At 50.5% G+C, this 25,728-nt stretch overlaps 1 protein-coding gene across 1 annotated transcript in view; it reads left to right on the top strand.

Moving 5' to 3' along the window:
- CLMN (calmin) overlaps nt 1–25,728 on the top strand; it is a 60,979-nt gene that overhangs the window by 22,995 nt on the left and 12,256 nt on the right. Inside the window, exons 2-8 of the mRNA XM_040478437.1 lie at nt 878–939; nt 6,182–6,277; nt 9,225–9,308; nt 14,819–14,911; nt 16,753–16,943; nt 18,849–19,042; nt 20,930–21,033. Coding sequence (XP_040334371.1) covers nt 878–939; nt 6,182–6,277; nt 9,225–9,308; nt 14,819–14,911; nt 16,753–16,943; nt 18,849–19,042; nt 20,930–21,033 — 824 coding nt within the window. The remainder of the gene's footprint in view (nt 1–877; nt 940–6,181; nt 6,278–9,224; nt 9,309–14,818; nt 14,912–16,752; nt 16,944–18,848; nt 19,043–20,929; nt 21,034–25,728) is intronic.

The raw sequence follows: 25,728 nt of genomic DNA, 5'->3' as shown, positions 1-25,728 counted from the left end.
ATTGAAAGCCACAATATTAAAATTTGATTTATGGGCACCGCTATCTACCTAATAACGAGGCCGAGAGGAAAAAAGAACCATAGCCATTACAGAAAACCGTAGCCCCTTTTCTCCCCTGGGAGATAAATTGCCTCCCATTTTCTTATTGCTAAAGAAATGTGAAAGGGTTTTAAGCACATGCGACGCGTTCTTCCGAAATGTGGAGATCCAGAGCTGAGTGATTCAGGAGTCATCTGGCTCAGACATTTCAAGGAAGCTTCCAGAGCGGCCTAGCAGCCTGGGCTGCGGAGGCTGCTTCTGTGTCCGGCCGAGCACCCAGACCTAGGCGCTAGCCCCCTTACCCAGGGTCCGGGTCCTGGGCAGCCAGCCGGCCAATGCCACACACAGGATCCAGGTCCGGGTCCCAACTTGGCTGTATTTAAGCTATTTAATCCTCCGTTTCTTAATCTGTAAAATGCGAGTAACCTTACTAATTGTGTGACAGTTTTGTTCCGTGTACCTGAATTCATGGCTATTTAAAAACCATTGTTTGAATGTTTATTTTTGAGAGAGAGACAGACAGACAGAACAGACGGAATGTGAGCAGGGAAGGGGCAGAGAGAGAGAGAGAGAGAGAGAGGGAGCCACAGAATCCGAAGAAGCAGGCTCCAGGCTCTGAGCCGTCAGCACAGAACCCAAGGCGGGGCTCGAACTCACAAACCGTGAGATCGAGACCTGAGCCGAAGTCAGATGATTGACTGAGCCACCCAGGCGCCCCTGAATTCATGGTTATGTATTCTAGTGAAGATGCTGTGGGGTTGGGCTGGGGATGAGCAGGGTTTCAAGCGTTTTGCACACAGTTCTTTATACCCAGCTAATGGCTTTTCTTTGTTTTCAGTTGAGAGGGAAAATGTGCAGAAGAGAACCTTTACTCGATGGGTAAATCTCCATCTAGAGAAGGTAAGCGGGGCGCGTGGGTTTTGTTAAGTGACAGATTCATCCGCGACCGAGCGCACAGCCCCGTAGTGTGGGGAGGGGGGGAAAGGGTGGCTCTGTATTTCCCGCTGTTGTTTTCTGCGCCCGTTCGTTGAACCGTCTGCTTGAGTACCTTTAACCACCAAGTGTCAAGCTCAGTGCTGGGAACGTGGTTCTGCCATCATGGGGTTGTCAGCCCAGTTGGGGAAGGAGAGGGTCTCTCTTTAAATAGGAATCAATGAACAAATGTTAGAAGACATCTATTACTGAACACCCCAAGGGCTTTCCTGGACACAGGGACTGGGGTGGGGACAGGGCTGGGCTTCCCGTACTGGGAGGATGGCAGGGGATTCTCAGCCAGAGCCATTTGTAGGTATCCGGATTGATGTATGCAAGGACTCGACACCTTGTAACAAAGCCAGATCCCCTGGTTAATCACATAATGTTGCTTTCGATCAACAGTGTGACCTGCCCCGTTTGGTGCATCAGGCACCCTGCTTAGTGCAGCACACGTCTCCTTCTATCCCCATGACAACCCTCATCCCCCGGCTGGGGAAGGAGAGATTCTTTTTCTCTTCATGAGACAGCTGATTTATCAGGATTCATTTTACTCCTGTCATTTCTTCTTAAATTCCACGATCTGCTTCTCCAAATAGACGCAGCCCCGTCGCCTCATCTCCTTGTAGAGCTGGTAGCGTTCTCAGTGAGGTTAGGCATATGGATTTTCTTCTCTCCACCCGAAAGGTACGAGAGCAAGTATTGACTGCCCGTGGAGTTAACCCCAAAGAAAAGTTCATGGAGGAAATCGCTGAAATGATTAGATCCCCGAGAAAAGAACAGTGGTTTTTCGGAAGCGCGGCGCTTGACCAAAATTCTAATTCGTGTAGTTTACCTTTAGACCTGTAATATTTCCCGAGCAGCCCTTGACCACCCACACCTCTACTCGGCACCTAGACGATGGGTTCCCCTTGACCCAGGAGGACTCCCGACCTCCTTGGGATGAAGCACCGTAAATCTTTTGCCAGTTGTTTTGACTATTGGTACATTTTCGGCAGTGCTCATAAAGCGAAGTGTTATTTTTGGAAAAAAAGGAAAACCGTTTCCCCGATCTGAGTTCGCCGAACTCCTAAATTAATGCCTGATGTGCGTCAGGATAGCTGGAAATTCCTCCTGGCGGGTGGAGTGTGGCTATGGCATATTTCTTTTTCTTTCTTTCTTTTTTCTTTCTTTTCTTTCTTTCTTTCTTTTTCTTTCTCTTTTTCTTTCTTTCTCTTTTTCTTTCTTTCTCTCTTTCTTTCTTTTTTTCTCTCTTTCTTTCTTTCTTATTGAAAAATAAATACAGAAAAGGACAGCGGGTAAGGCCCCAAATACCCACGCACTCACTCACCGCCCTTGGCGAACCTCTGTGAGCATCCTCCTATCGGGGATTGCCTCCGTGGCCACGCTCCTGTCCCTTTTCCGGGGCAGGTGGGTAGCCCCGCTCTGAGGATAAATCAGATAGCACCTGAAACCGATGCCTAATAAACAGGGCAAAATTAACAGCCATGTTTCCAACCTTGAGACTTTCAAGGCCAACCTTTCATGTAAAGGAAACCCGGGAACCCCTCAGGGACTTGGGTTTCACTGCAATTTGAAGGCCGTTAGAAATATTTACTGAGTCTCGGGCTTCTGGAAAAATTCCTTAATTTACCGAAGGAGTTAGATCATGAAGAAAGCCCTGGGGGTGCTGTTTACTCGGCCATACCGATCTCATGAAGCCCGTGGAACGTTTGGGGCCCGAGCAGTGTTTTCACTGGAACAGATTCAATTTCTCCTTCTGCCATCTCGCAGGATGGACTCTGGCCAAGGCCCCATTTGCTGCCGCCGAGGCTCTTACAGACACTGTCAGTGGAAATTACCCTCCAGATTCAACTCAAAAGCAAGGCTTGGCCACGGCCGGGGCTGGTAACTGGAAATTTTGTTAGTCCATCTATCAGGGGGTGTTCTGTTCGGGCGTCACGTTTTCTGCCTCGCATTAGCAGGAATAACATTTCCGTGAGAGTCTCCGTAACCCGACGCCGTCATGTTCTGTGTGGAATGTGCCCAAGGATCTGTGGGAGTTTGCAAAGAAAATAATTTGCCTCTTGGTTCAAAGTCGCTGTTGCCCTTGAAGCAAATCCCTCTTCTGTGCACCTGTGGGAGGAATCGCCCTGTATTTGGACAAACTGGGGGTCAAGGGGCTCGTATAAGGGGTAAGGAAATGCCACCTTCCTTAATAAAAAAATTTTTTTAATTTAAAATAAAAAAACAGGGGCGCCTGGGTGGCGCAGTCGGTTAAGCGTCCGACTTCAGCCAGGTCACGATCTCGCGGTCCGTGAGTTCGAGCCCCGCGTCGGGCTCTGGGCTGATGGCTCAGGGCCTGGAGCCTGTTTCCGATTCTGTGTCTCCCTCCCTCTCTGCCCCTCCCCCATTCATGCTCTGTCTCTCTCTGTCCCAAAAATAAATAAAAAATGTTGAAAAAAAATTAAAAAAAAATAAATAAAAAATAAAATAAAATAAAATAAAATAAAATAAAATAAAATAAAAAAACAAAAAACAAAAAACAAAAACAGGAATTCTCCAAAGCTGTCACAGGAAGGAGGCCTTCCCGGAGGGAAAAGGTGCCCAGACCAAAACTCCTCCATGTTTCTGAGACTTCCCTCACCCCTGGGTCTCTGGCCGGTTACAGAGATCGTGTCTCCTGTGTGAACACCTCATTCATGTACCCAGGAGCGCAGAGAGCGCCCTGCCCAGCTGTTCTAATGTTGCCAAAAACCCCACTACCAAAAGGGAAACAGAGGATCATGCTGGGGGTGGGGCTTATTAAAAATACACATTTGTGGGGCGCCTGGGTGGCTCAGTCGGTTGAGCGTCCGACTTCGGCTCAGGTCATGATCTCGTGGTTCGTGAGTTCGAGCCCTGTGTCAGGCTCTGTGCTGACAGCTCGGAGCCTGGAGCCTGCTTCGGATTCTGTGTCTCCCTCTCTCTCTTCCCCTCTCCTGCTCTCACTCTCTCTCTCTCTCTCTCTCTCAAAAATTACATAAACATTAAAAAAACACACATTTCTGGAAGCCCCGTTCCCTGAGATTCCGTACAGTAAGTTCTAATCATACTGCATTAAAGGAAGTATTATCAAGCTGGTTCAGTCAACAGAAACCTTTCTTCAAGCAAAGTGTTACTCGGAACCCTAAAGAAAGGCCAGTAAGAACGGAGCCTCTCTGATCGAAGGGGGTGCAGCGGGTCAGACTCTTTCTCGGCACCCCTCGGTCCCCACAGGGGACCCTGAAGCTGCTCCAGTAAAGTCTAGGGTTCCGGGAAACACATTTGCAAATCCCGGTGCTGGAGCGTCTGACCGGCAAGTTCCAGACAGCCCCGGGAGCTCCAGGCCACACGTCCAGCCAGACTCTTGGCGGACACAGCATGGTGCCAGTTCCCCTAGACAGTGGACCTCTCCGGCTTTTCCCACCCAGGCCCCCTTCACGCTCCACTTCATGTGAGCACAGTTGCCTCTGCCCCCAGTGAGAGGCCAGAACTTGGGCGAACCCGGTAAACCCAGAAAGAGAAGCCAGTGGGGCGGAGAGAGGGAGATTCAGGGCCGTTCCCTGTGGAGGGGTTCCAGCCAAGGATCATCTCCTTTTTCCCACTTATAGCCATGAGACATGCACCCCCTGGATGAAATGCCTCACTGCAGAGAACACCCCGAGACTCTGTGGGAAAGAAGCCATTTAACAAGCTGGTTCTCCTGACTCGTTCATCTGGGAAGGCAGGAGTTGTGCCAGGCACTGTCCCTACAGGATCTCGTTTCGTTTTAGCCCCTGTGCTCTGAGATCTTGCAGAACAGGCCTCTAAGGCCCAGGGAGGGTCAGGAAGATGCCCGAGTCCCTGTTGAGGGTAGATCCTGGACTTGAACTCAGGTGTGTCTGACTCCCTTGCTTCTCAGTGGAGCAGGTAAGAAGTTCGTCCTGAGATAACATTGGTTTACTTAAGAAGCCAGTTTTGTGGAGGAACAGAGACAGTGGCATTCAGAATGCTGATGAACTTTTTAAGGGGCTCCTGGGTGGCTCAGTCGATTGAGCATCCCACTCTTGATTTCAGCTCAGGTCATGATCCCAGGGTCATGGGCTCGAGCCCCAAGTCTGGCTCCATGCTGACTGTGGAGCCTGCTTAAGATTCTCTCTCTCTCTCTCTCTCTCTCTCTCTCTCTCTCTCTCCTGACCCTCTCCCCCCACCTCTATCTCTAAAATAAAAAAAAAAAAATGCTGATTAACTTTTTAGTATGATTTTAGTTAGTTTGATCGGTAAGAATGTATTATTTTTGTATCTAAACATATAAATAGACAAGAACATCTACAGATAAATCAGCCTCCCAACCTTTGACTTCTGAACAGGCCTACACATTTGGTGGGGACGAAGGGCCCCCCCCCCTCCCCAACCGTCCAGCCACTCGGGAGACCAGCAGTCTGTCAACCCGGCCCCCACTGCCCCCAGCTGAGTCACACACGCTAACGACCTTCCTGGCTTCCTCTGCCGAGGGTCCCACCACCTCTGGAGTTAGACTGAATCTTGACGCGTCAGCTGGCACCTCAGGAAGATGCACATACAGAGACGAAGCAGTATCGGAGATGGGGGGGGGCGTGGGAGGGGGAGCCCTGCTGACGTCTGTACCGAGGCCCAGAGGGTCACTGACCCAGGGTCATGCCATCGTGGTGGGGATCTGGGCACCGCCTGTCCGCAGCCAGTGAGTCCCGATGAAGAAACAGGACTGACTGTACAAAGAGCCGATTTGACCAAACACTGGGCATGTCACCTAGCCTCTTTGAGCCTCAGTGCCCCCAAATCTAAAGCGAAGGGCTTATACCAGGTAATTTCACATGAGTCTTACTGGCATTATTTTATTCTTTGGAGGCCTGTCATCAAGACATGCCATTTCTTTCTCCCCTTAAAGAGAAGCGTGGATACAATGGCCCTTGCGGGGGGGTCTCAGATCTCAGGGTCCCAACGCCCTCCAGGTCACTTGTTTGAGCTGCGCGCTGGTGCTGAGTCTCCTCCTTGATTTGCCGGCACCCTCTCGCCCCCAGGCAGAGGGGGCGCTGCCCGCAGACAGATCTGGAGGTCCGGATGTCTTCCCTTGGGGGAGAATTGAAGCTTGGGAACAGTTTTGGGGATTATACGGGTCACTAATCAGCTTCCTCCCCCCCTTCTTCCACAGTGCGACCCACCCCTAGAAGTTAAAGATTTATTCATTGATATCCAAGATGGCAAAATCCTAATGGCTTTGTTAGAAGTCCTGTCTGGGCGGAATCTGGTACGTATGTCACGAAAGGGTCAGGGAGAAATAAAAGGTGAAGGCAAACACTGATCAAGGTTTCTTTGCAGCACAGAACTGTACGTAGGTGCACCCACCTGGCCATGCGTGGTCCTGTGACAAGAAACTTAGGAAGGGTGACATTCCTTTCCCAGTGACCAAGAGTGATACAATCATGTGTAACGAAGCAGTGTCCTCCTTTTTTTTTTTTTAAGTGAATATACTTTAGTAAGTAAATAAATAAATGCCCAGTGTTTTTTGTAAGTCTTTGAAGGGTAAAGATTGGAACTAGATCTTAGTTAAACTTTAGCTCTTCAGCCATTGTATTAACATGAAGGATAGGAAGGATCCGGAAGATTGAGGAGAAAGTCGTCTTACCAACTGAATTCCATTACAACTGCTGGCTTCTAGAAACTTCTCAGTAGTATAATCATTCCCCCCCTTATCTGCGGAAGATACATTCCACGACCCCCAGTGGATGCCTGAAACTGCGGACAGTACTAAGCCCCATATATACTGTTTTTTCCTATACATACATCCCTCTGATTAAGTTCAATTTATAAATTAGGCACATTAAGAAGCACCTGGGGGACTCAGTTGGTTAAGTGGCAGACTTCGGCTCAGGTCATGATCTCACGGTTGGTGGGTTCGAGCCCCGCGTCGGGCTCTGTGCTGACAGCTCGGAGCCTGGAGCCTGCTTCTGATTCTGTGTCTTCCTCTCTCTCTGCCCCTCCCCTGCTTACACTGTCTCTCTCTCTCTCTCAAAAATAAATAAGCATTGAAAAAAATTAAATTAGGCACATGAAGAGATTAACAATAATAAATTAGAAGAATTACACCAATTCACTGTAATAAAAGCTATCTGAATATGGTCTCTCTCAACGTACTGTACTCGCCCTTCTTGTGACAACGGGAGGTGATAAAAGGCCCATGTGATGAGGTAAAGTGAGGTGAGTGACGTGGGCTCTGTGACATAGCATGAAGCCACTGTTGACCCTCTGACCGCTCGTCGGAAGGAGGATCATCTGCTTCCGGGCCGCGGTTGACCACGGGTGACAGACTGGTGAAAGTGAAAGCATGAGTAAGGAGGGGCCGCTGTATAAGCCACATTGAATTGAACCAGCCCGTCTTGAGGTTCATTGCACTTGGGACCCTCACCATACATGTCCATGTCGCTTATGTCTGCTGTGTGTGGGTTGGTTATCTCTCTCCCATTCCCCGAGCGGGGGTGCTCAGCCTCAATGCTGTTGACATTTTGGGTCTGACATGTGCAGTCCTGGGCACTGCATTCATGGTCTCTACCCCCTGGGTGCCAGGAGCACCCCCAGGTGTGACAGCCAAAAATGTCACTAGATACTACTGCCAGATGTCCACGGAGAGGGCCCGATGACCCGGCCCAAATGCCAGTGGTGGTGACGTCGAGAAACCCTTCTGTAGAGTCTCGCGTTTGATGTGGCATCCGTGAGCTAATTGTGGCTAATGCGGGTCCCAACTCTACCAGCCCGCTGCCCAGATCCAGTTCCAGCTACAGGCTTGAAGTCAAGAGCCCCTCCTGTTTTCAGATCTAATGTAGCTAGACTCTCATCCCAACCCAAAAGCAAAACGGGAGACACCTGTTAGCAGCTCCGGGGGGCTGTGCAGAGTCATGTCGTGAACTCTCACGAAGGGCGGACTCATGGAGGTAAAAACAGTGTTGGTGTCTCAGCGGGTCCCGCAATGAGCCAACAGCACAGTCCCCACAGAGCTCCCTGAGAAAGCGTATCCAGTTCCTTGCTCTGTGTTCCCAGCAACACAAGCTCCCACTTTGCTGCCGGGCCACTGGCTGATAGATGCCATGGCCTTGCTGGGCCTGTGTTGGGGGCCTTCGGTTATGGAGGCTGAGAATAGGCCTCTGCTTACCCATGAGCTTGGCTGGCAGCTCACGGCTGGTGCAGCTGGTCCCCGCTGGTTTGCCTTGTAATGTCGGCCACCCGTCTGGAGGTGCTTCGGTGAGCTTCAGGGTGGGAGAGTTTCCTTGGGATATTCAGCTGCTGTTGTTAAAATTTTAGCTTCTGCAAACACCTCTCTTCCTCTTTGTATTTGCCTCCTAGCTCTCTGTCTCTTTCCATCTTTCTGTTTCTGTCTGTAGTTCTCTCTCCTCTATCTCTCTCTGCCTGTCTGTCTCTCTTGTCTGTCTCTCTCTCTCTCTCTCCACCCCTCTGTTTCTGTCTGCATTTCTTTCTCCTCTCTCTCTGCCTGTCTGTCTCTCTCTGTCTCATCTGTCTCTCTCTCCACCTGTTTCTGTATTTCTCTCTCTTCTCTCTGTCTCTGCCTGCCTGGCTTTCTGTCTCTGTGTGTGTCTGCCTCTTGTCTCTCTCCGTCTCTCTGTTTCTGTCTGCATTTCTCCCCTCTCTCTGTCTCTGTCTCTTTCTGTGTCTCCATCTCTGTTTCTCTGTCTCAGTATCTCTGCCTGTCTGTCTGTCTCTGCCTGGCTGTCTCTGTCTGTCTGTTTCTCTCTCTGACCTGGGATAAATGTCCACAAAGCTCTCGGCCGGAAAACTGAAACATCTGCTGCCTCTAGGAGGGACCTGCCGGGTGATTTAGCAGCTGTGGGGATGCCCCAGCCGATGCTCCCTGCCTGACAAAAGCGTCAGAGCAGCGAGGAGAACACATCCTTGGAGGTCTCCGGAGAAGGAGGAATGTCAAAGCCAGGAGCCGGGTCAGAGAGAAAAATTTGACAAATCTGTCCCCTGTTTAACCTGCCTGGGCACCCCCTTCCCGCACAGACTCGAGTGAGTTAAGTCCCCAGAACCATAAATAAGCTGGATTTCAGCTGCGAGCCCCTGTATCTTGAGATTAATGCGAACACGGTAAAGACAAAGAAAGGCACACCGCCACCCCCCCAGCACCACCGGGCATTGAGAGTTTCGTTGGGCTCACTTCTCCTTTGCTCTGTTCTGTGTTGCAGCTGCATGAGTACAAGTCCTCATCCCATCGTATTTTCCGGTTGAACAACATAGCGAAAGCACTTAAGTTTTTGGAAGATAGCAATGTAAGTATTTGAAACACACGTGCTTTTCTTGGGACGAAAGGGACATAATTTGAAGTTCAGTGCCGGTCGCGGGAGAAGGCGTGAAAGGGGGACCCTGCGAAAATGGCAGAATGAAACTAAGTTTCAACCTAACGGGACTCACTCAGGTAATCCTTCAGCTGGAGAGATGGTCCTGGCCTCCCTGCCCGCCCCTCTCTGATCACCTAGACGCCGACTCTGACGGACGCCCAGCCTGGAAAGGGCGGCCCAGGGCACTGACTGGCTCACTGGCCCTTAGCAGCTGACGTTTGCTTCTTTATCCCTTTGAATAGTAGGACCGTGGGCACGCCACCTTGGGCGACTCTCTCTTAGAACACAGACTATCTGAGAAGCAGGAGCAAAGCGGGGCTAAAGGAGATTGGGGGGAGAATCCCAACATTTCTTCTCTCTTGGATAGAACTCTCTAGATTTAAATTGGTTCTCTCTGTGCTTTCGGCTCTGTTTCGTGTCCTTCACAAACGAGCAGGGATGGTCTAGAGGGGAGAAATTTCCAGAACTCCTCTTTCGTTAAGTTTCACCTGTTAACCCGGGTAAAAGGCCCTCTCGGCTTGCCCGATGCATCGGCACGTGCAGTAAGACTTCAGCAGGCGTGGTCCACTTGGGGTTCCTGATGTGAGCAGCAGCAGCTGACCTTGGCTGACGTCAGCAGAAGAGGAATTTGTTAAAAAGCTGCCCAGTAGTGCACAGAATGCCCTAGTAGACTGCGGAGTCGGGGAGGGGGCCCAGGAATTCACGGTGCCGGGACCGCTGCAGACCCGCCTCCCCCCAGCGCACAGCCACCGCCGTTGTCCCCGCTGCCTCTGGGAGAAGAACGTCACTGCCCCCGCCCGGGAAGGAGCTCTCAGCGTCACACATTCAGATTCGAGGGCCTGGGCTGCCGTGCCTGGATCCCACGCACGCCCCCGCTGCTGCCATGGGGGAGAGGAAGCACTTCCGGCTTTTGAAGAAGGAGGTGGGCACCGTCTCCCGTACTGTGGGGAAAGCCCCAGACACAGGAGGGCGTTCCGATGGTGGCAGCCAAAGAGCATAGTGCAGTTCGTAGCGGCGTCGTTCACGGTAGCCAAAAGGTGGAGGCAACCCAGGGGTCCATCGGTGGATGAGTGGGTGAACAATATGGCGTCTGTCCACGCCGTGGAATATTACTCAGCCGTGAAAAGGGATGGGGTACTGACACGGGCTCCTGCATGGCTGAATCTTGAAAATGTTACGTCGAGTGAAGGAAGCCAGACACAAAAGACCACTTATTCTTTGATTCCATTTCTGTGAAGACTCCGGCACTGGGAAATCTGGACTCAGAAAATAGAGTTGTGCCTGCTTAGGGACTGGAGGGGGTGATAGTTAAAGGTAGGGGGGTCTCTTATGGAGGTGATGATGAAGATTTCTGAAATTGTGGCAGTGGGCGCATACCTCTGTGAATATGCTGAAAACTATTGACTGCTGTATCTTAAATGGGTGAAGGGAACATGAGTTACAGCTCAATAAAGCTGTTGCAAAAAAAAAAAAAAAAGCACGTCACATATTTGTGAAAACGGCTGGCCTGTCTGTGGAATTGGCCTCACCTTGGCCTCCTCCGAGCTCATGGGGCTGCTACTTCCAACCAGGGAGAATTCGGCAGACTCCCCGAGCCTTGGTTCCCTCATCTGTAAAATGGAAATGAGAAACCACAGCGCGCCTCTGAGCGTCGTTGAGGGTTGAGGGTGTCCGGCCGGGTCGTCTTCAGCCAAGCGCCTCGGCCCGGGACGAGGGCTCTGTTAGCACCTGCTCTGACCGCCTCCCTGCCCCCTGCACCTCTGCTGTGGGGAGGGAGCTCTGGGCATGGCTCTTCTAAGCAGTGCCTCCCCTCCATCCCAAGGAGCTTTGTTTCTGTGACAACGTAGGGCCTTGGAACAGCTGCCGGGGGTGGTCCTCGCTCTTCCGGCTGGTCAACCCCTAAGGGCTTCCCTGCCCTATCAGCCACCTCGTCTTGATGGGCCTAGAATGTAGGCAGCACTCTCCCACTGCGTCTGTCAGAACCACCCGTGTAGATGGTGGGCTTGCTTCCAACGGCCCTTCAGGACACATTGAGCAAGTGTCTTCTGCGGGGCCAGGGGTGTGCTCCGTGTTGGGGACACATAACTGTATTAGAAGCACATCTGCACATTTAAGGAGCTTTGAGCCTGGTGGAAGAGGCCTCCCGTGGACAGGATGCTGCGTGTGCTGTCACACCAGGGGCACACAGGGCAGCAGTGAGCCCTTAGGGGTGGAAACCGGTGGCCGGCAGGTGAGGACGGCGGGCAGCGAGGGCAGGACTGGCCCCCGCCCGGGTGTGGCCCTGGGGAAGCCCACAGCTAGCTCAGGAAAGCCTGGCCTCTGCCACCCGCCGGGGGCCGGCCCACCGTCCTACACGGCAGCTCTGTCATTTCCTCACTTCGGAACGTTTCCCCCGAAGCTCAGCTCCGAGGGCCACGCGTGGCTTCCGCCCGGTAGGAGCGAAGTCCGGGACGATCACGTCGAGCGCCTTGATCGCCCCGCATTGGAAGAGTGCAGTGAGCCACCGAATGGAGGGGGCTGTCAGAGCCTGGGGGTCAGGAGACAGCAGGCCGCGTATGAGTCATCACATGGGACAGTGACCTTCACGTGGGACACCCCTGACGTGTGCGGAGGAAACGCTGGACCTGAATTTGATCAGCCGTGTTATTCGCGATATTGACAACTCGCCCCGGCCTGCCGGTGATGAATTCCCGCTGCCCGAGTTATAAACTCTCTGCGAGACAGACCTCAGCCAGGGAGCTCGGGAGTCTCTCCCCACTGCCTAGGAAAGCCCAGCCCTGCTGATCGGGGTTGTCAGAAGTCCCTGGCGAGCTGATAGGATCGGAGAGCGGTGTGGAACGTTTGTAAAAGGCCCGAGGGAAAGGGAGAAAGGAGTATTTGTGCGAGACGCTGTCCCCATGCTTGCTTCCCGGAGTCTGCTGGCAGAATTTCGCAGGGTGGGTTTGAGAGCATACCCTGACTTACTCTGAATTCTCCTCTCTCCCCACCAAAGAATGGTTTCTCGCTTTTGTGAAGGACTTGTGAAGGAAGAAGCAGCAAGCGTGATAAAGGCTGCGGTGGCCCGCGAGCTCTTAAGTGTGTGTTCCCCAGCCCTTTACAGAAGAAGTGTGCACACGCCTGATCTGTGTACTCAGATTCTGTTTGCAGGAGAAAATGATGATGTGGCCAGAGGCCCTTGAACCTGAGCGTGCATATCAGAATCAGGGTCTTTTGTGGTTCCATACAAACTTTAGGATTGCTTGGGGCGCCTGGGTGGCGCAGTCGGTTAGGCGTCCGACTTCAGCCAGGTCACGATCTCGCGGTCCGGGAGTTCGAGCCCCGCGTCGGGCTCTGGGGCTGATGGCTCGGAGCCTGGAGCCTGTTTCCGATTCTGTGTCTCCCTCTCTCTCTGCCCCTCGCCCGTTCATGCTCTGTCTCTCTCTATCCCAAAAAATAAATAAAACGTTGAAAAAAAAAATTAAAAAACAAACTTTAGGATTGCTTGTTCTAGCTTCGAGAAGAATGCTGGTGCAATTTTGATTGGGATTGCATTGAATGTGTAGATAGCTTTGGGTAGTATTGCCATTTTAATGACATTTATTCTTCCGATCCACGAGCACAGCATGTTTTTCCATTTCTTTGTGCCTTCTTCAATTTCCTTCATAAGCTTTCTATTGTTTTCAGCATATAGATCTTTTACATCTTTGGTTAGGTTTATTCCTAGGTATTTTATGATTCTTGGTGCAATGGTGAATGCGATAAATTATGGGAAGAGCCTAAATGTCCATCCACGGATGAATGGATAAGGAATGTGGTTTATATATACAATGGAATACTACTTGGCAACGAGGAAGACTGAAATATGGCCTCTTGTAGCAACGTGGATGGAAGTGGAGAGCGTGATGCTGAGTGAAATAAGTCATACAGAGAACGACAGACACCATATGTTTTCACTCTTATGTGGATCCTGAGAAACTTAACAGAAGATCATGGGGGAGGGGAAGGAAAAAAAAAAAAAAGGTTAGAGAGGGAGGGAGCCAAACCATAAGAGACTCTTAAAAACTGAGAATAGGGGCGCCTGGGTGGCGCAGTCGGTTAAGCGTCCGACTTCATCCAGGTCGCGATCTCGCGGTCCGTGAGTTTGAGCCCCGCGTCAGGCTCTGGGCTGATGGCTCAGAGCCTGGAGCCTGTTTCCGATTCTGTGTCTCCCTCTCTCTCTGCCCCTCCCCCATTCATGCTCTGTCTCTCTCTGTCCCAAAAATAAATAAACGTTGAAAAAAAAAATTAAAAAAAAAAAACTGAGAATAAACTGAGGGTGGATGGGGGTGGGAGGGAGGGGAGGGTGGGTGATGGGCATGGAGGAGGGCACCTGTTGGGATGAGCACGGAGTGTCGTATGGAAACAAATTGGACAATAAGTTTCATACTAAAAAAAAAAAAATCAAATGTAGGTTCAAATGCAGGTGCCTGGGCCCTACTCTGGGACTTCCTGATTCAGTAGGACTAGGAGAGAATTTGCCGTCTAACCAAATCCCAGGCAGTGCTGTTACCCCTGGCCCTGAGAGCATAGTTTGAGAACCAGCGCCTTCGGGATTCACCAAAGCATCATCCTATGGTCAGGACGTAGTTAAATAAATAGGTAATCCCCTGAGGGTTTCTATAATAGATGCATTTTTTTTAAATGTTTTTATTTATTTTTGAAGGAGAGAGAGACCGAGCGTGAGCAGGGGAGGAGCAGAGAGAGAGGGAGACATAGAATTTGAAGCAGGCTCCAGGCTCCGAGCTGTCCGCCCGGAGCCCGATGCGGGGCTCGAACTCACAAACTGGGAGATCATGACCTGAGCCGAAGTCGGACGCTCAGCTGACTGAGCCACCCAGGCGCCCCTATAATAGATGCATTTTAACCGGGATATTTTGGAATGATGCAGAAGTTCGGGGTAGAAGCCTTATCCCAATACGCTATTTGTAATGAGCAATGGAGAATTATCCATCGCGGTCCACGATTGCTGATGTTGGTGTTGTGCGTTTGTCCAAAAATGCGTTGAATGTGGAGGTTTGGTGTTGTTAGGGTAGCATACAGACAGACCCGGTGGACACGTGCCCAGCCCTCCCTGAAAAGAGCGACTCAGACCTTTCCTGGCTGTGTGTCCCAGCCACATTACACGTGGCCTCTGTGAAACTTCCTCCCCTGAGATGGAGGGATAAAAGAAGCACCTGCGTTGTGGGCTTCTTGTGGGTCGAACCGGGTTCGTCCTTACAAGGAGCTGAGGCTAGGGTCTGCGCATGGTAAACGCAATACACGTGTTTATTAAATACAATCACGTTCGCTTTGCACGCTGGGGTCCCAGAGGTGGCCTCGGGCAGCACTGAACGATACAGACGAGAAGGAGAAACAGGTCCACGAGGGCATCAGAAAACAACAGGTTACACCCCGTGTTAAGCTCATAAATTGCTTCTCCCCAGGTCAAACTGGTTAGCATCGACGCAGCGGAAATAGCAGACGGCAACCCCTCTTTGGTTCTTGGGCTGATATGGAACATAATTCTCTTCTTCCAGGTAAAGTAATTTCCTCTCCGTAACGCGCGGTAATGATCTCCTTGAGCCCGTTTAGTGCCAACAGAACAGAGCGGGGCCAGATCGAGGGAGACCGGGAGATCCTGCTTCTGATATATTTTGACTTCTCCGTTTCTTGAGAAAGAACCAGAGAAACCCGGCTGCCAGAGTCCCTGTGATTTTAATAGTGATGCGAGCTCTGTTCTCCAGAAGAGTCTAGCCATCCTCTTGGGACTTAAGGAGTTAAATATTTGCTTCAGAAAATAATTTTGTTCTGAAGTGTCACAAAAACTGGGAAATGCTTGCGATCAAAAATCGAACTTGGAGTGGCTTTCCTAAAACGACGCGTGCGCGGCAGATGTAATTAAAGAGCCGGAGTGAAAGCAGGAGGAAGAGGCGTCTGTGGTGTGCTCTCTGTCCTTGGCCAACTCCAGCCTCTGTTTGGAGACGCAGACTCTATAGGGAAGCACAGGATCTGTGGCTGGAGTTTGAAGGTGGCGTTTAAAACTGCTCAAGTCTCAGGGCGCCTGGGTGGCTCAGTCAGTTGAGGGTCAGACTTTGGCTCAGGTCGTGATCTTGCGGTCTGTGAGTCCGAGCCCCGCGTCGGGCTCTGTGCTGACGAGTTTTTATCCCGGAATAGGAGAGAGTAAGCTGATGTTTCAGCTTCTAAAATGCCCTCTTCTGAAATAGAAAATCATGGCTCCTTATTTAGCTGCCCTCCTAAGAGTAAAATGACCTGCAGGAAGGTGATTTGCTTGAGCTTTGGTCTCCTTGCTTGTGTTGCTGAGGGGAATGTGTGCAAACAAGGTTCAGGGACAACAGACTCAGTTCTATGGGAGCCTTGAACTTAACACGCCAAAGGCTGTCTCTCCGAGCCTCAGTTTCTATATCTGTGAAATGGGAGCAGTGGTCAGCTCTGTGGGAAAGCCCTCCGTCAACCGTACCGTGTTATACACAGGCTTCAGCGACCAATGTTTGTTATTAAACTCTTGTATAGATTCTGGAAACATGCTGTGTGAAAAGGCAAGGCCTTAAATCCGGCCCAGATATCCATCCATCCATTCATTCGGTAAATGTCTGTTGAGTTCCTCCTATGTGTCAGGCTCTGCACACACAAAATCCTGCCCTCCTGACTCTCTGGGATCACAGAGGGCAGTCCCATAGCATAGAACCCTGTGGTGCAGGTTGTGATCAAGCTATGAGCAGAGTGCTGTAAGAATGTTCAGCGGGGGCAACTGCCCCAGAGTAGGGAGGGGAGTGAGGAGGACTTCCTGGAAGAAGTGACATCAGAGCCGGGTTTTGAAGGATGAGTAGGAGTGCGTTAGACCTGTTCGCGGACTTTGCTGTGCATAGGGATTCCTTGGGAGTAGTGCTGAAATGCAGCTTCTGATGCTGTGGGGCAGGGGCAGGGCCTGGGACTCCGCATTTCTCACAAGAGCCACATGTTAGGAGCTACGTTTTGAGTAGCCGGGGATTTGGTGATGGAGGGAAGGGGCATCCAGACAGCGGGACCAGGATGCACATAGGCATGGGCCTTGAAGCAGCACCATGCATTCTGAGACCGATAGGCAGGAGAGGAAAGGGGTAGGTGGAATCTGGTCAGGAAGACTGGCGTGTGTGCGTGGCCAAAGCACCAAAGAGAGAGATTCCAGAAAGAGGCGAGCTTTCCTATGAGGTGTCGGTAGGCACCACGAGTCACATAAAACCGGAAGCATCTTCTGCCCACGCAGAGACCCAGCTGCACGTGTGCTGGTCCCTCCAGCCAGGCTCCCCGTGGCCCGGGGTCAGACGAGGATTTGCGCTAAGTCTGTCTCGGGGGGTCTGAAATGCCATTTTCTTTCCAGATTAAGGAGCTCACGGGCAATCTCAGCAGAAACTCGCCATCTTCCAGCCTGTCACCTGGCTCGGGGGGCACAGACTCAGACTCTTCCTTCCCACCCACGCCCACCGCGGAGAGGAGTGTGGCCATATCTGTGAAAGATCAGAGGAAGGCTATCAGGACCCTGCTGGCGTGGGTGCAGAGGAAGACGAGGAAGTAAGCCGTCACTCCCTCCGCCCTCCATGCTGTTGTCAGGCAGAGGGAGGGGGGTCCCCCCTGGGAGAGGGCAGAGGTTGGGGGCACTAGCATGTATTAGGTTATGTGCCTGTCACTTCATACAGACTCCGAGAGCCGGGAGCGCTGTGCATTTTCAGTTTCTGCACGCCCAGAGCTGTCTTCGCAGAACGTTTGGTTTGCAGAAAAGTGACAGGGGGATTTGAACACGAGATCGAAAGGGCTTTGCCCCCATTTAATCCCAAAGTGGGAAGGGCTCTTGGATCCTTATAACACGTACATATTCGTTGTTAAGCTTCGGGGTGACTTTCAGAGACTGTACCTACTAAGCTCTAATAACAGTGAAGGCTGTGACGTGCTGTGACCCCCGCACCAGCAGGCCAGGGCTCTCAGCAGTGCTGTATCAGGGTCTTATGCAGCCAGTCGACAGCCCCTGGGACCCTGGGACCTGGGCCGTGGCGGGGACAGCTGGAAAGCTAGGCCACGCGTGGGGAGAGCCACACCCGACCTGGGGCCACCCGGCTCTGCCACGCACAGACCGGGGGCCTTCCTGGTGCATCACAGCCACGTCTGCGAGATGGTCACTTATCACTGCCTGCCTTGCAGGACGGTTAGGATGACGTGGAGGCAGCTCGCGAAAGCGCCTTGCGCTTTACCAGCACTTAATAAGCACTCCCTCACGCGTCGGGTCCTCTCTCCCGGGTGTATACGGAAATAAACCACGAAAGAAAAAAGAAAAAGAGTTGGATCCCTGGGTTTTGACTGAGGGGTCAAGCCTGGAAGGGTTGACTAACGTAAACATCTGTTAGATGTGGCTTAAAAATAAATCAACCTGAAGAGGGCTCGTTGCCAGGAGGTAGGGTGACCGTCAAGGAGACGACGTGTTCCATGGGGGTGATGGAACAGTCCTGGATCTCCGTCGTGGCGGTGGCGGCCACAGGGTCTGTCCTTGACAAAGTGGCCTGGGTTATATACCACCCCCGTGGGAGTGACGCTGGACCGATCCAGACAAGGCCTGTGGCTCAATGGCTCGTAGCACCGTCAGCGTCCCGCCTTTGATGTTGCACTTGGTGATGTGAGGTGCCCCGAGGGAGGCCAGGTGGACGGTAGAGGAGAGCTCTGCACCGCTCTTACAGCTTCTTAGGAATCCCAGATGATTGCTAAATACACATATTTTTTCTAAGAGAGTTCAGTGGCCACCGTTGGAAGATGGACGGGGTCTCAGGATAGATTCAAAGGAAGTTGGCGCCCGGCAGGATTGTCTCTCTTTGTCCCTCACTTTTAAGTTGTTGACGTTATTTCTGTGAAATGGGATCGTTGGCGGCTTCCGTGTGCTACCCCGCGTCACACGTGAGGTTGGCCTCGTGCCATGGCCGTTCTGACGGGTAAGATCTAACGCTTTGCCACAACAGCTGCCAAGCGGTCGCAGCCAGACGGGGTCCCCGTGTTACAACGGAGGAGTCTGAGGGCCAGAGCGATGTGACTGGCCCGAGGCCATCGCGCTGGGAACACGCGGGGCGGGGGCCGGACGGCCGGGAGGTGAACTTGGGCCTTTCCGGCTCCAATTTTACCGCACACCCTTATTTGCTGGTTTGCCTGCCACCGAAGAGTGAGCAGCGTGTGGAATTGCTCCTTACGTGTCTGGGAATCTGGGAACACAAGGTCCCGTTTTGCTGGTGTGGGTAACGTACACCTTTCTGTTCTGTGTCTCCGGGAACGGTGGGGGAGTGCTGCGTACAGCTGTCCCGGGACTCAGGGCATGAGGCGCCCCTGGCGAGCCCGCAGCTCCTGGCCCCGCTCGGAGGACCCTCGAGGCTGCCGCGTGTGACCTCTCAGGGGATTCACCTCCTGACCTGCGTCGCGGCCACCGCGGCCCCTCTCCTTCAGGTATGGCGTGGCGGTGCAGGACTTCGCGGGCAGCTGGAGAAGCGGGATGGCTTTCCTGGCCGTGATCAAGGCCATCGACCCCAGCCTGGTTGACATGAAGCAGGCTCTGGAAGACTCCATGCGGGAAAACCTGGAGAAGGCCTTCCGCGTGGCGCACGAGGCCCTTCACATTCCCAGGCTCCTGGAGCCAGAAGGTGACTCTGGTTCCCTCCCTTTCTCTTTCTGTCTTTTGAATTACTTGTATTACAGCTGCAACACACGCCGTCCGTGGAGAAAAACTGGGAAAAGACAGGAAAATCGAATGAAGACCTTGTTATGTTTCCTGTACTTCCACCCCTTAGTATTTTTCGATGCATCTCATTATAGTCTTTTTTACAGAATTGAGATCGTTCAGTATATGTATATAGTTGACCCTTAAACGACACGGGTGTTAGGGGTGCTGACCGCCCCCTGCCCACGGTTTAACATGCACGTATAGGGGACTTGGGTAGTTCAGTCGATGGAGCCTCTGACTCCAGCTCAGGTCATGATCTCGCAGATCGTGAGTTCAAGCCCCCCGTCAGCCTCGCTTCTGTCAGCACAGAGCCCGCCTCGAATCCTCTGTCTCTGTCTCTCTTCCCCTCCCCCACTCACACGTGCTCTCTCTCTCTCCCTCAAAAATAAATAAACATTAAAAAAAAAAAAAAAAAGAAAATCCACGTATAACATCTGACCCCCCAGAAATTTAGTGTCTAATAGCCTACTGTTGACTGGAAGGCGTACCAATAGCGCGAACAGTTAACTAACACATGTTCTCTATGTGATACGTGTTATACACATAAGCTAGAGAAAAGGAAACGTTACTAAGAAAATCGTAAGGAGGAGAAAATATATTTACGGGACTGTACTGAACTGATCCCAAAAAACGCACGTAAGCGGACCCACACAATTCAAACCTGTGCTGCTCAAGAGTCAGCTGTAGTTGTGCATCTATGTCTTTTTATTAAATGTTTAAAATTTTAATTCCAGCAGAGTTAACACACGGTGTTATATTAGTTTTAGGAGTGCCGTATAGGGGTTCCACAACTCTATACCTTGCTCCGTGGTCACCATGATAAGTGTACTCGTCATCCCCATCACGTATTTGTAGCTTACTTGTTTCTACTCACCATTGAGTAAATTGATTAATGAATTAAGTCGTTAATGATGACATAAGCCCTTTGCCCGTTGCTATCGTGTGTTTGTTACGTGTTTTTAATGGCTGCACAACGGTCCATCTAGTGGGCGTCCCCAAATTTACTTAGGTCTACCACTGGTAGACATTGAGGTTGTTTCGAAAAGAGTCACGTTTCTATACAACATGCGGCAGACCTCTTACTGAATAGAGCTCAGTGTGCATCTCAAGATTATTTCCTTCGGGCCCAGATCCCATCCGCGGAATACCAGAGTTGGAAAGTACATGCCTTTTCAAGGCGCTTGGCTGTCTGTCAGATTGGTTTCCACATGAGTTGGGCTGATTTGGGACTCCCTGCAGCAGTGAGTAAGGGTCATGGCTCACCAGACTCGCTGATGGGGCCAGCTGAGAGTTGGCTGCTCCTGCTGGGGGAATTCAGATAGCAGGGAATAATGGACAGCCTTGGGAATGAGGAATCCTGGGTTCCACATCCCGCCCCTTCTCTTCATCAGCCGGATGTGAGACTTTAGCCAAATGATTCACCCTCCCTGGGCGTAAATTTCTCAAGCATAAAATAAAGAGGAAAAAAACCTCAGTGGTCTGCAGGACTCTTCAGCGACAAGTGTCCCTCGATCCCGTTTAAAAATCACGTGTTGGGGCGCCTGGGTGGCGCAGTCGGTTAAGCGTCCGACTTCAGCCAGGTCACGATCTCGCGGTCCGTGAGTTCGAGCCCCGCGTCAGGCTCTGGGCTGATGGCTCAGAGCCTGGAGCCTGTTTCCGATTCTGTGTCTCCCTCTCTCTCTGCCCCTCCCCCGTTCATGCTCTGTCTCTCTCTGTCCCAAAAATAAATAAACGTTGAAAAAAAAAAATTGAAAAAATAAAAATCACGTGTTGATCGTCCTACTAACTCCTGCGTCTCTCTTAACAGACATCATGGTTGACACGCCAGACGAGCAGTCCATCGTGACTTACGTGGCACAGTTTCTGGAACATTTCCCGGAGCTGGAAGCTGTATGTTTGTTTCCTTACCTTTAATTCAGAAACAATTTCCACCCGCCGGCCGTCAGACAAAGCGCTGATGAAACGAGCAGTAATAATCAAAACTGGGTCTCAAGTCCCTCAAGTGTTGCCTCGGCACATTTGAATTTCAGAATCATGGATAAGATGCTTTACATTTATTTTTTTTATTAGTTTTAAAGGTTTATTTTATTTTTGAGAGAGAGAGAGAGAGAGAGAGAGAGCACGTGTGAGCAGGGGAGGGGCAGAGAGAGAGGGAGACAGAGAATCCCAAGCAGGTTCCACACCGCACACCATCAGCACAGAGTCCGACTCGGGGCTTGAACCCACAAACCGTGAGATCGCGACCTGAGCTGAAATCCGGAGTCAGCTGCTTACCTGACTACAAATCACTGTAAATGATTTACATTTAGAAGCAGGATGGGAAGTTGGGCAGCCATCCCTCTTGCCAACGTCTTCCCAAACCAAACTTTGCTAAGACTGTAAAAGATGTTCCCTTGTGATGTGGGTTGGCCACCTGATACTTTAGCCGTCAGATGGAACATTCTAGCAGTTTACCAGATTTTATCCGAGTGTGAAAAAATATGGAGGACAATGACATTTCAAAAGCATGTCTTCTTTAAAAAAAAAAAAAAAAAGGCATGCCTTCTTATTTTCAGAATCCCAGACTGTACTTGAAACAGAATCAGACCTTTCAGAAGTTATCGTGGCTCCATTGAACCTCCACCCACCCCGTGCCCAACCTTGAGATGGTAATAGTGACAGCAACAATGTGACGATAGACCTTTATTGAAATCCTTGGTAATTTACTGGGCTCGCTCAGGGCGACTCAGCAGTAAGCTGGATGGATGAGGTCCTTGACCTCGTACGGCTTCGCTCTCAGAGCCCAAAGAGTCGACAAGTGAGCAAACACAGAATTTTGGGTAATGGGAGGTACTAGCCAGAATCAAATTAGCATGAAGAGCCAATCCAGTGGGGGACAGGGCTGCACTTTGAGCTGGAGGCTGGTCAGGTAAGCGCCCTGCATGTATCTGGGCTGACTGCCCCCTACCTCCAGACGTGGCTTTGTGTCACGATCCTCGTGTTGTAGATGAGAATACAGATGGTCGAAGAAGCCTACAGGCCTCCCCAGGATCACAGCTACCAAGTAGAGAGCTGGGGTCAAACCACAGCTCTCTGTGACTCCACGCTTCTGGCTCTTGGGTCCCTTACAACCACTGGCTGGAACCCAGGCCCCATTTTGTGCAGCTCCGAAGAGCTAGTCCGAGGCCACGCCTTTGGTTCCATTCCCTTTCTGTGTGCGTGTGGCCTGTCTGTCCCTGCACCACAGATCACTTCCCAGGGTGCTTTAGAAGCAGGAATTCCATGGGCTGGAAACGGCAGTTCTGCCGCTTGAAGCTGTGTGACCTTGAGCTGCTTACTTAACGTCTCTGATACACGTCTGTGAGAGGTGTCCGCAGTGAAATGAAAATCTTACCCACACTTCAGAGTTGTGTCAAGAGTAAATAGACGATGTGGAGTATGCAGTCTTCTGCCTGCGACAACAGTCAACGCTCAGCAAATGGTGGTGACTGTCACCGTTTTTGTAATTCAGTTTTCCTAGGCCCTCGCGAAATTTGGAAATACTAGACGCCGGGGCTTTTATTAGCCCCGAGCTCTTAAGCTGTAGGCAGAGTTTGGAACCGGCTGAAACTTACCATGTCTGTGTGAGTTAAGGTCACCGCCAGGCTTCAGCAAATCTAACCCTTGGATCTCCCCCAGTGCTGGGGTCAGAGGCTGGGGCTGGGACGAGAGAGACTGGAGGAAATATGACCCCTGGAGAAAGCGGTCCCGATTCACAAAACACCGTGTACCACTGCGGCACTGGCTGTGTCCTTGCCCCCCAAGGGAATCCAGATGGGCCGTCCCAGCTAATCTAGACACCCACTGAACTCTTCCTTAACAACTCAGCTGAGTTTAGCTCATTTTACTTACTTATTTTAAGCGTTTATTTGTTTATTTTGAGAGAGAGCACGCAGAGGAGGGGCAGAGGGAGAGAGAGAATCCCAAGCGGGCTGTGCAGTCAACGCAGAGCCTGATGCAGGGCTCGGTCTCATGAACCGTGAGATCGTGACCTGAACTGAAGTCAAGAGTCAGGTGCTTAACTGACTGAGTCACCCAGGTGCCCCAAGTTTAGTTCGTTTTAATAAATCTCTGCTAAGCCCTGGTCAGCCATGTAACCAGACCCTGCACCTAGCTTTATGGCCCAACGTACGGTTTATTTGGGTAAATATATCGTTTGTGCTTCGAAAGAATGTGTCTTAGGTAGTGACATATTCTGTCTCTCTCTCTCTCTCTCTCTCTCTCTCTCTCGCAAATAAATAAATAAATAAATAAAAGGAAAAAAAGAATTGGCATTCTTTAAATACCAATTAGACTGAGTTGGTTAATATGCTCTTCTAATATTCTGCACACATACGGATGTTTTTCCTACATTTCCTATCAATTAGTGTGAGGGAAAAAGGTTAAAAATCTCCAACTTGTGGCTGTGGAATTGTTTCTCGGTTGTTCGCTTTTGCCTTATGGTGTCGACGCTATGCTATCATGCACATTTAAGACTGTTGTATCTTCCTGATTTCTCGATCGTTGTATTTTCCCGCAATTTCGATCTTTGCCTGGAAGTTTGCTTTGTCTGATAGGAAGATAGCCATACCAGCTTTCTTACAATTAGTATACACGTGGCATATCTCTTTCTCTTTTCCTTACAGTGTACATGTGCTTATAGTTAAAGCATATCTCTTGGGGCACCTGGGTGGCGCAGTCGGTTAAGCGTCCGACTTCAGTCAGGTCACGATCTCGCGGTCCGTGAGTTCGAGCCCCGCGTCGGGCTCTGGGCTGATGGCTCAGAGCCTGGAGCCTGCTTCCCATTCTGTGTCTCCCTCTCTCTCTCTGACCCTCCCCCGCTCATGCTCTGTCTCTCTCTGTCTCAAAAATAAATAAATGTTAAAAAAAATTTTTTTTAAAAAAGCATATCTCTTGTAAATAGTATACAGTTAGGTCTTATTTCTTAACTCTTCTGACAAAAATTAGTGTGTCACCTTATTAGTGAATTTCTCAACTATTTACATAGATTTAACCTACCATCCTGATTATTGATTTCATTGGTCCTATCCGTGCTATGCTCTTTTGTCCTTCCTAACCTAACTTTTTTTGGATTATTTGATTATTTTTTGATTTCTATTTTATCTCCTCTGTTGGCTTTTTGGCCACATCTACTCGTTTTATCTTTGCAGTAGTTTCTCCAGGGATTATAAAACTCATGTTGAACCTACTTTAGCCTACCTTGAATTACTATTATACCACTTAAGGTAAAACATGTATTTTATGCATTTTTACGTAACAGTGTCATTCCCTTCACTTCCCTACTCCCTTGTGCTGTTATTGTCGTTTACTTTACTTCTGCATATGTTTTAATGGCCAGTGCTTTGTTATTACTTCAACAGTCAGGAGACTTTTTAAGAAAAGCGTTTAAATGGCCTTCGGTATTGACCGCATAGTTTCCATATTAGGTACTTTTCATTCCCTCCTTCAGACCCAAGCTTCCATCTGTGGTCACTTCCCTTCAGCCTGCAGAACCACTTTCCTTTGCATTTCTTGCCGTCTTCAAATCATGACCTTTGGACTCTCTCCTTTACTAACGCTGGGTCATATTTGAGTCTACTTCTAATGATGGTTGTTTCTCTTGATTGTGGGTCTCATTCTCCTGCTTCTCCATGTCTTAAAACGTCTTGTTTTATGCCAGGCTTGGTCTATGAGAGTAGAGATTGAGATGGGGCGCCTGGGTGGCTCAGTCGGTTGAGCGTCCGACTTCGGCTCAGGTCACGATCTCGCGGTCCGGGAGTTCGAGCCCCGCGTCGGGCTCTGGGCTGATGGCTCAGAGCCTGGAGCCTGTTTCCGATTCTGTGTCTCCCTCTCTCTCCACCCCTCCCCCGTTCATGCTCTGTCTCTCTCTGTCTCAAAAATAAATAAATGTTAAAAAAAAATTTTTTAAAGAGTAGAGATTGAGGACCTGCTGTCTTTTTCCCCCAGAGAAGGTAGCCTGTTCCCAAACAAGGACCTGACTGAGGAGCTGACTGTTTTGACCTTCTCAGGAGTCAGTAACAGCGACACTGCAGTTTAATGTCAGCTCTCTGGTTTCAAATGATTTGAGGATGGGGTCAGCCAATTCTCCACCAGCACGCTGGGAGCCAAGCACTACAATACCACCAAGACTGCTCTGTGCTCTCCAGCCCTGCTCTCACTCTCAGCTGTTTCTTACTTAACAAAAGTCCCCGTGTGTCGAGAATTTGTGTATGACGAGAATTGGTTTTGCATTTGGGGCCCTTCTGTGTTTGATCTCTCACACTGGCCCATGCAGTCAGTAAAGATTTGGCTAATCTTTCCTTATCTTGGGTCAGTTCACTCTCCTGTCCCTGCTCAGACTAGGCAGGAGCCCACCAGTCTGAAGGAGCTGACAGTCACTTAGGAAGGGCTCATCCTTCCCTAGAGTTCCATTCATTGAGATTTCTTTGCATCCACAGCTTTTAAAAACACAGTATTATTTTTTTTTTTTGACATATCTGGTGTTTTCACATTTCAGCAGGAGCAACCAGCCCCATCTCTTAATTAGAGCACTTCTCGCGTTAGTTCTGAAATGGCTTTGTCCACACTGGTTTCTGTTTTATGGGGGGG

This window comes from Herpailurus yagouaroundi, unplaced genomic scaffold, assembly GCF_014898765.1.
Source record: "Herpailurus yagouaroundi ecotype Mexico unplaced genomic scaffold, PumYag 141, whole genome shotgun sequence".
In the NCBI taxonomy this organism is placed as follows: Eukaryota; Metazoa; Chordata; class Mammalia; order Carnivora; family Felidae; genus Herpailurus; species Herpailurus yagouaroundi.
This window is presented reverse-complemented; position numbering and strand designations above follow the sequence as displayed.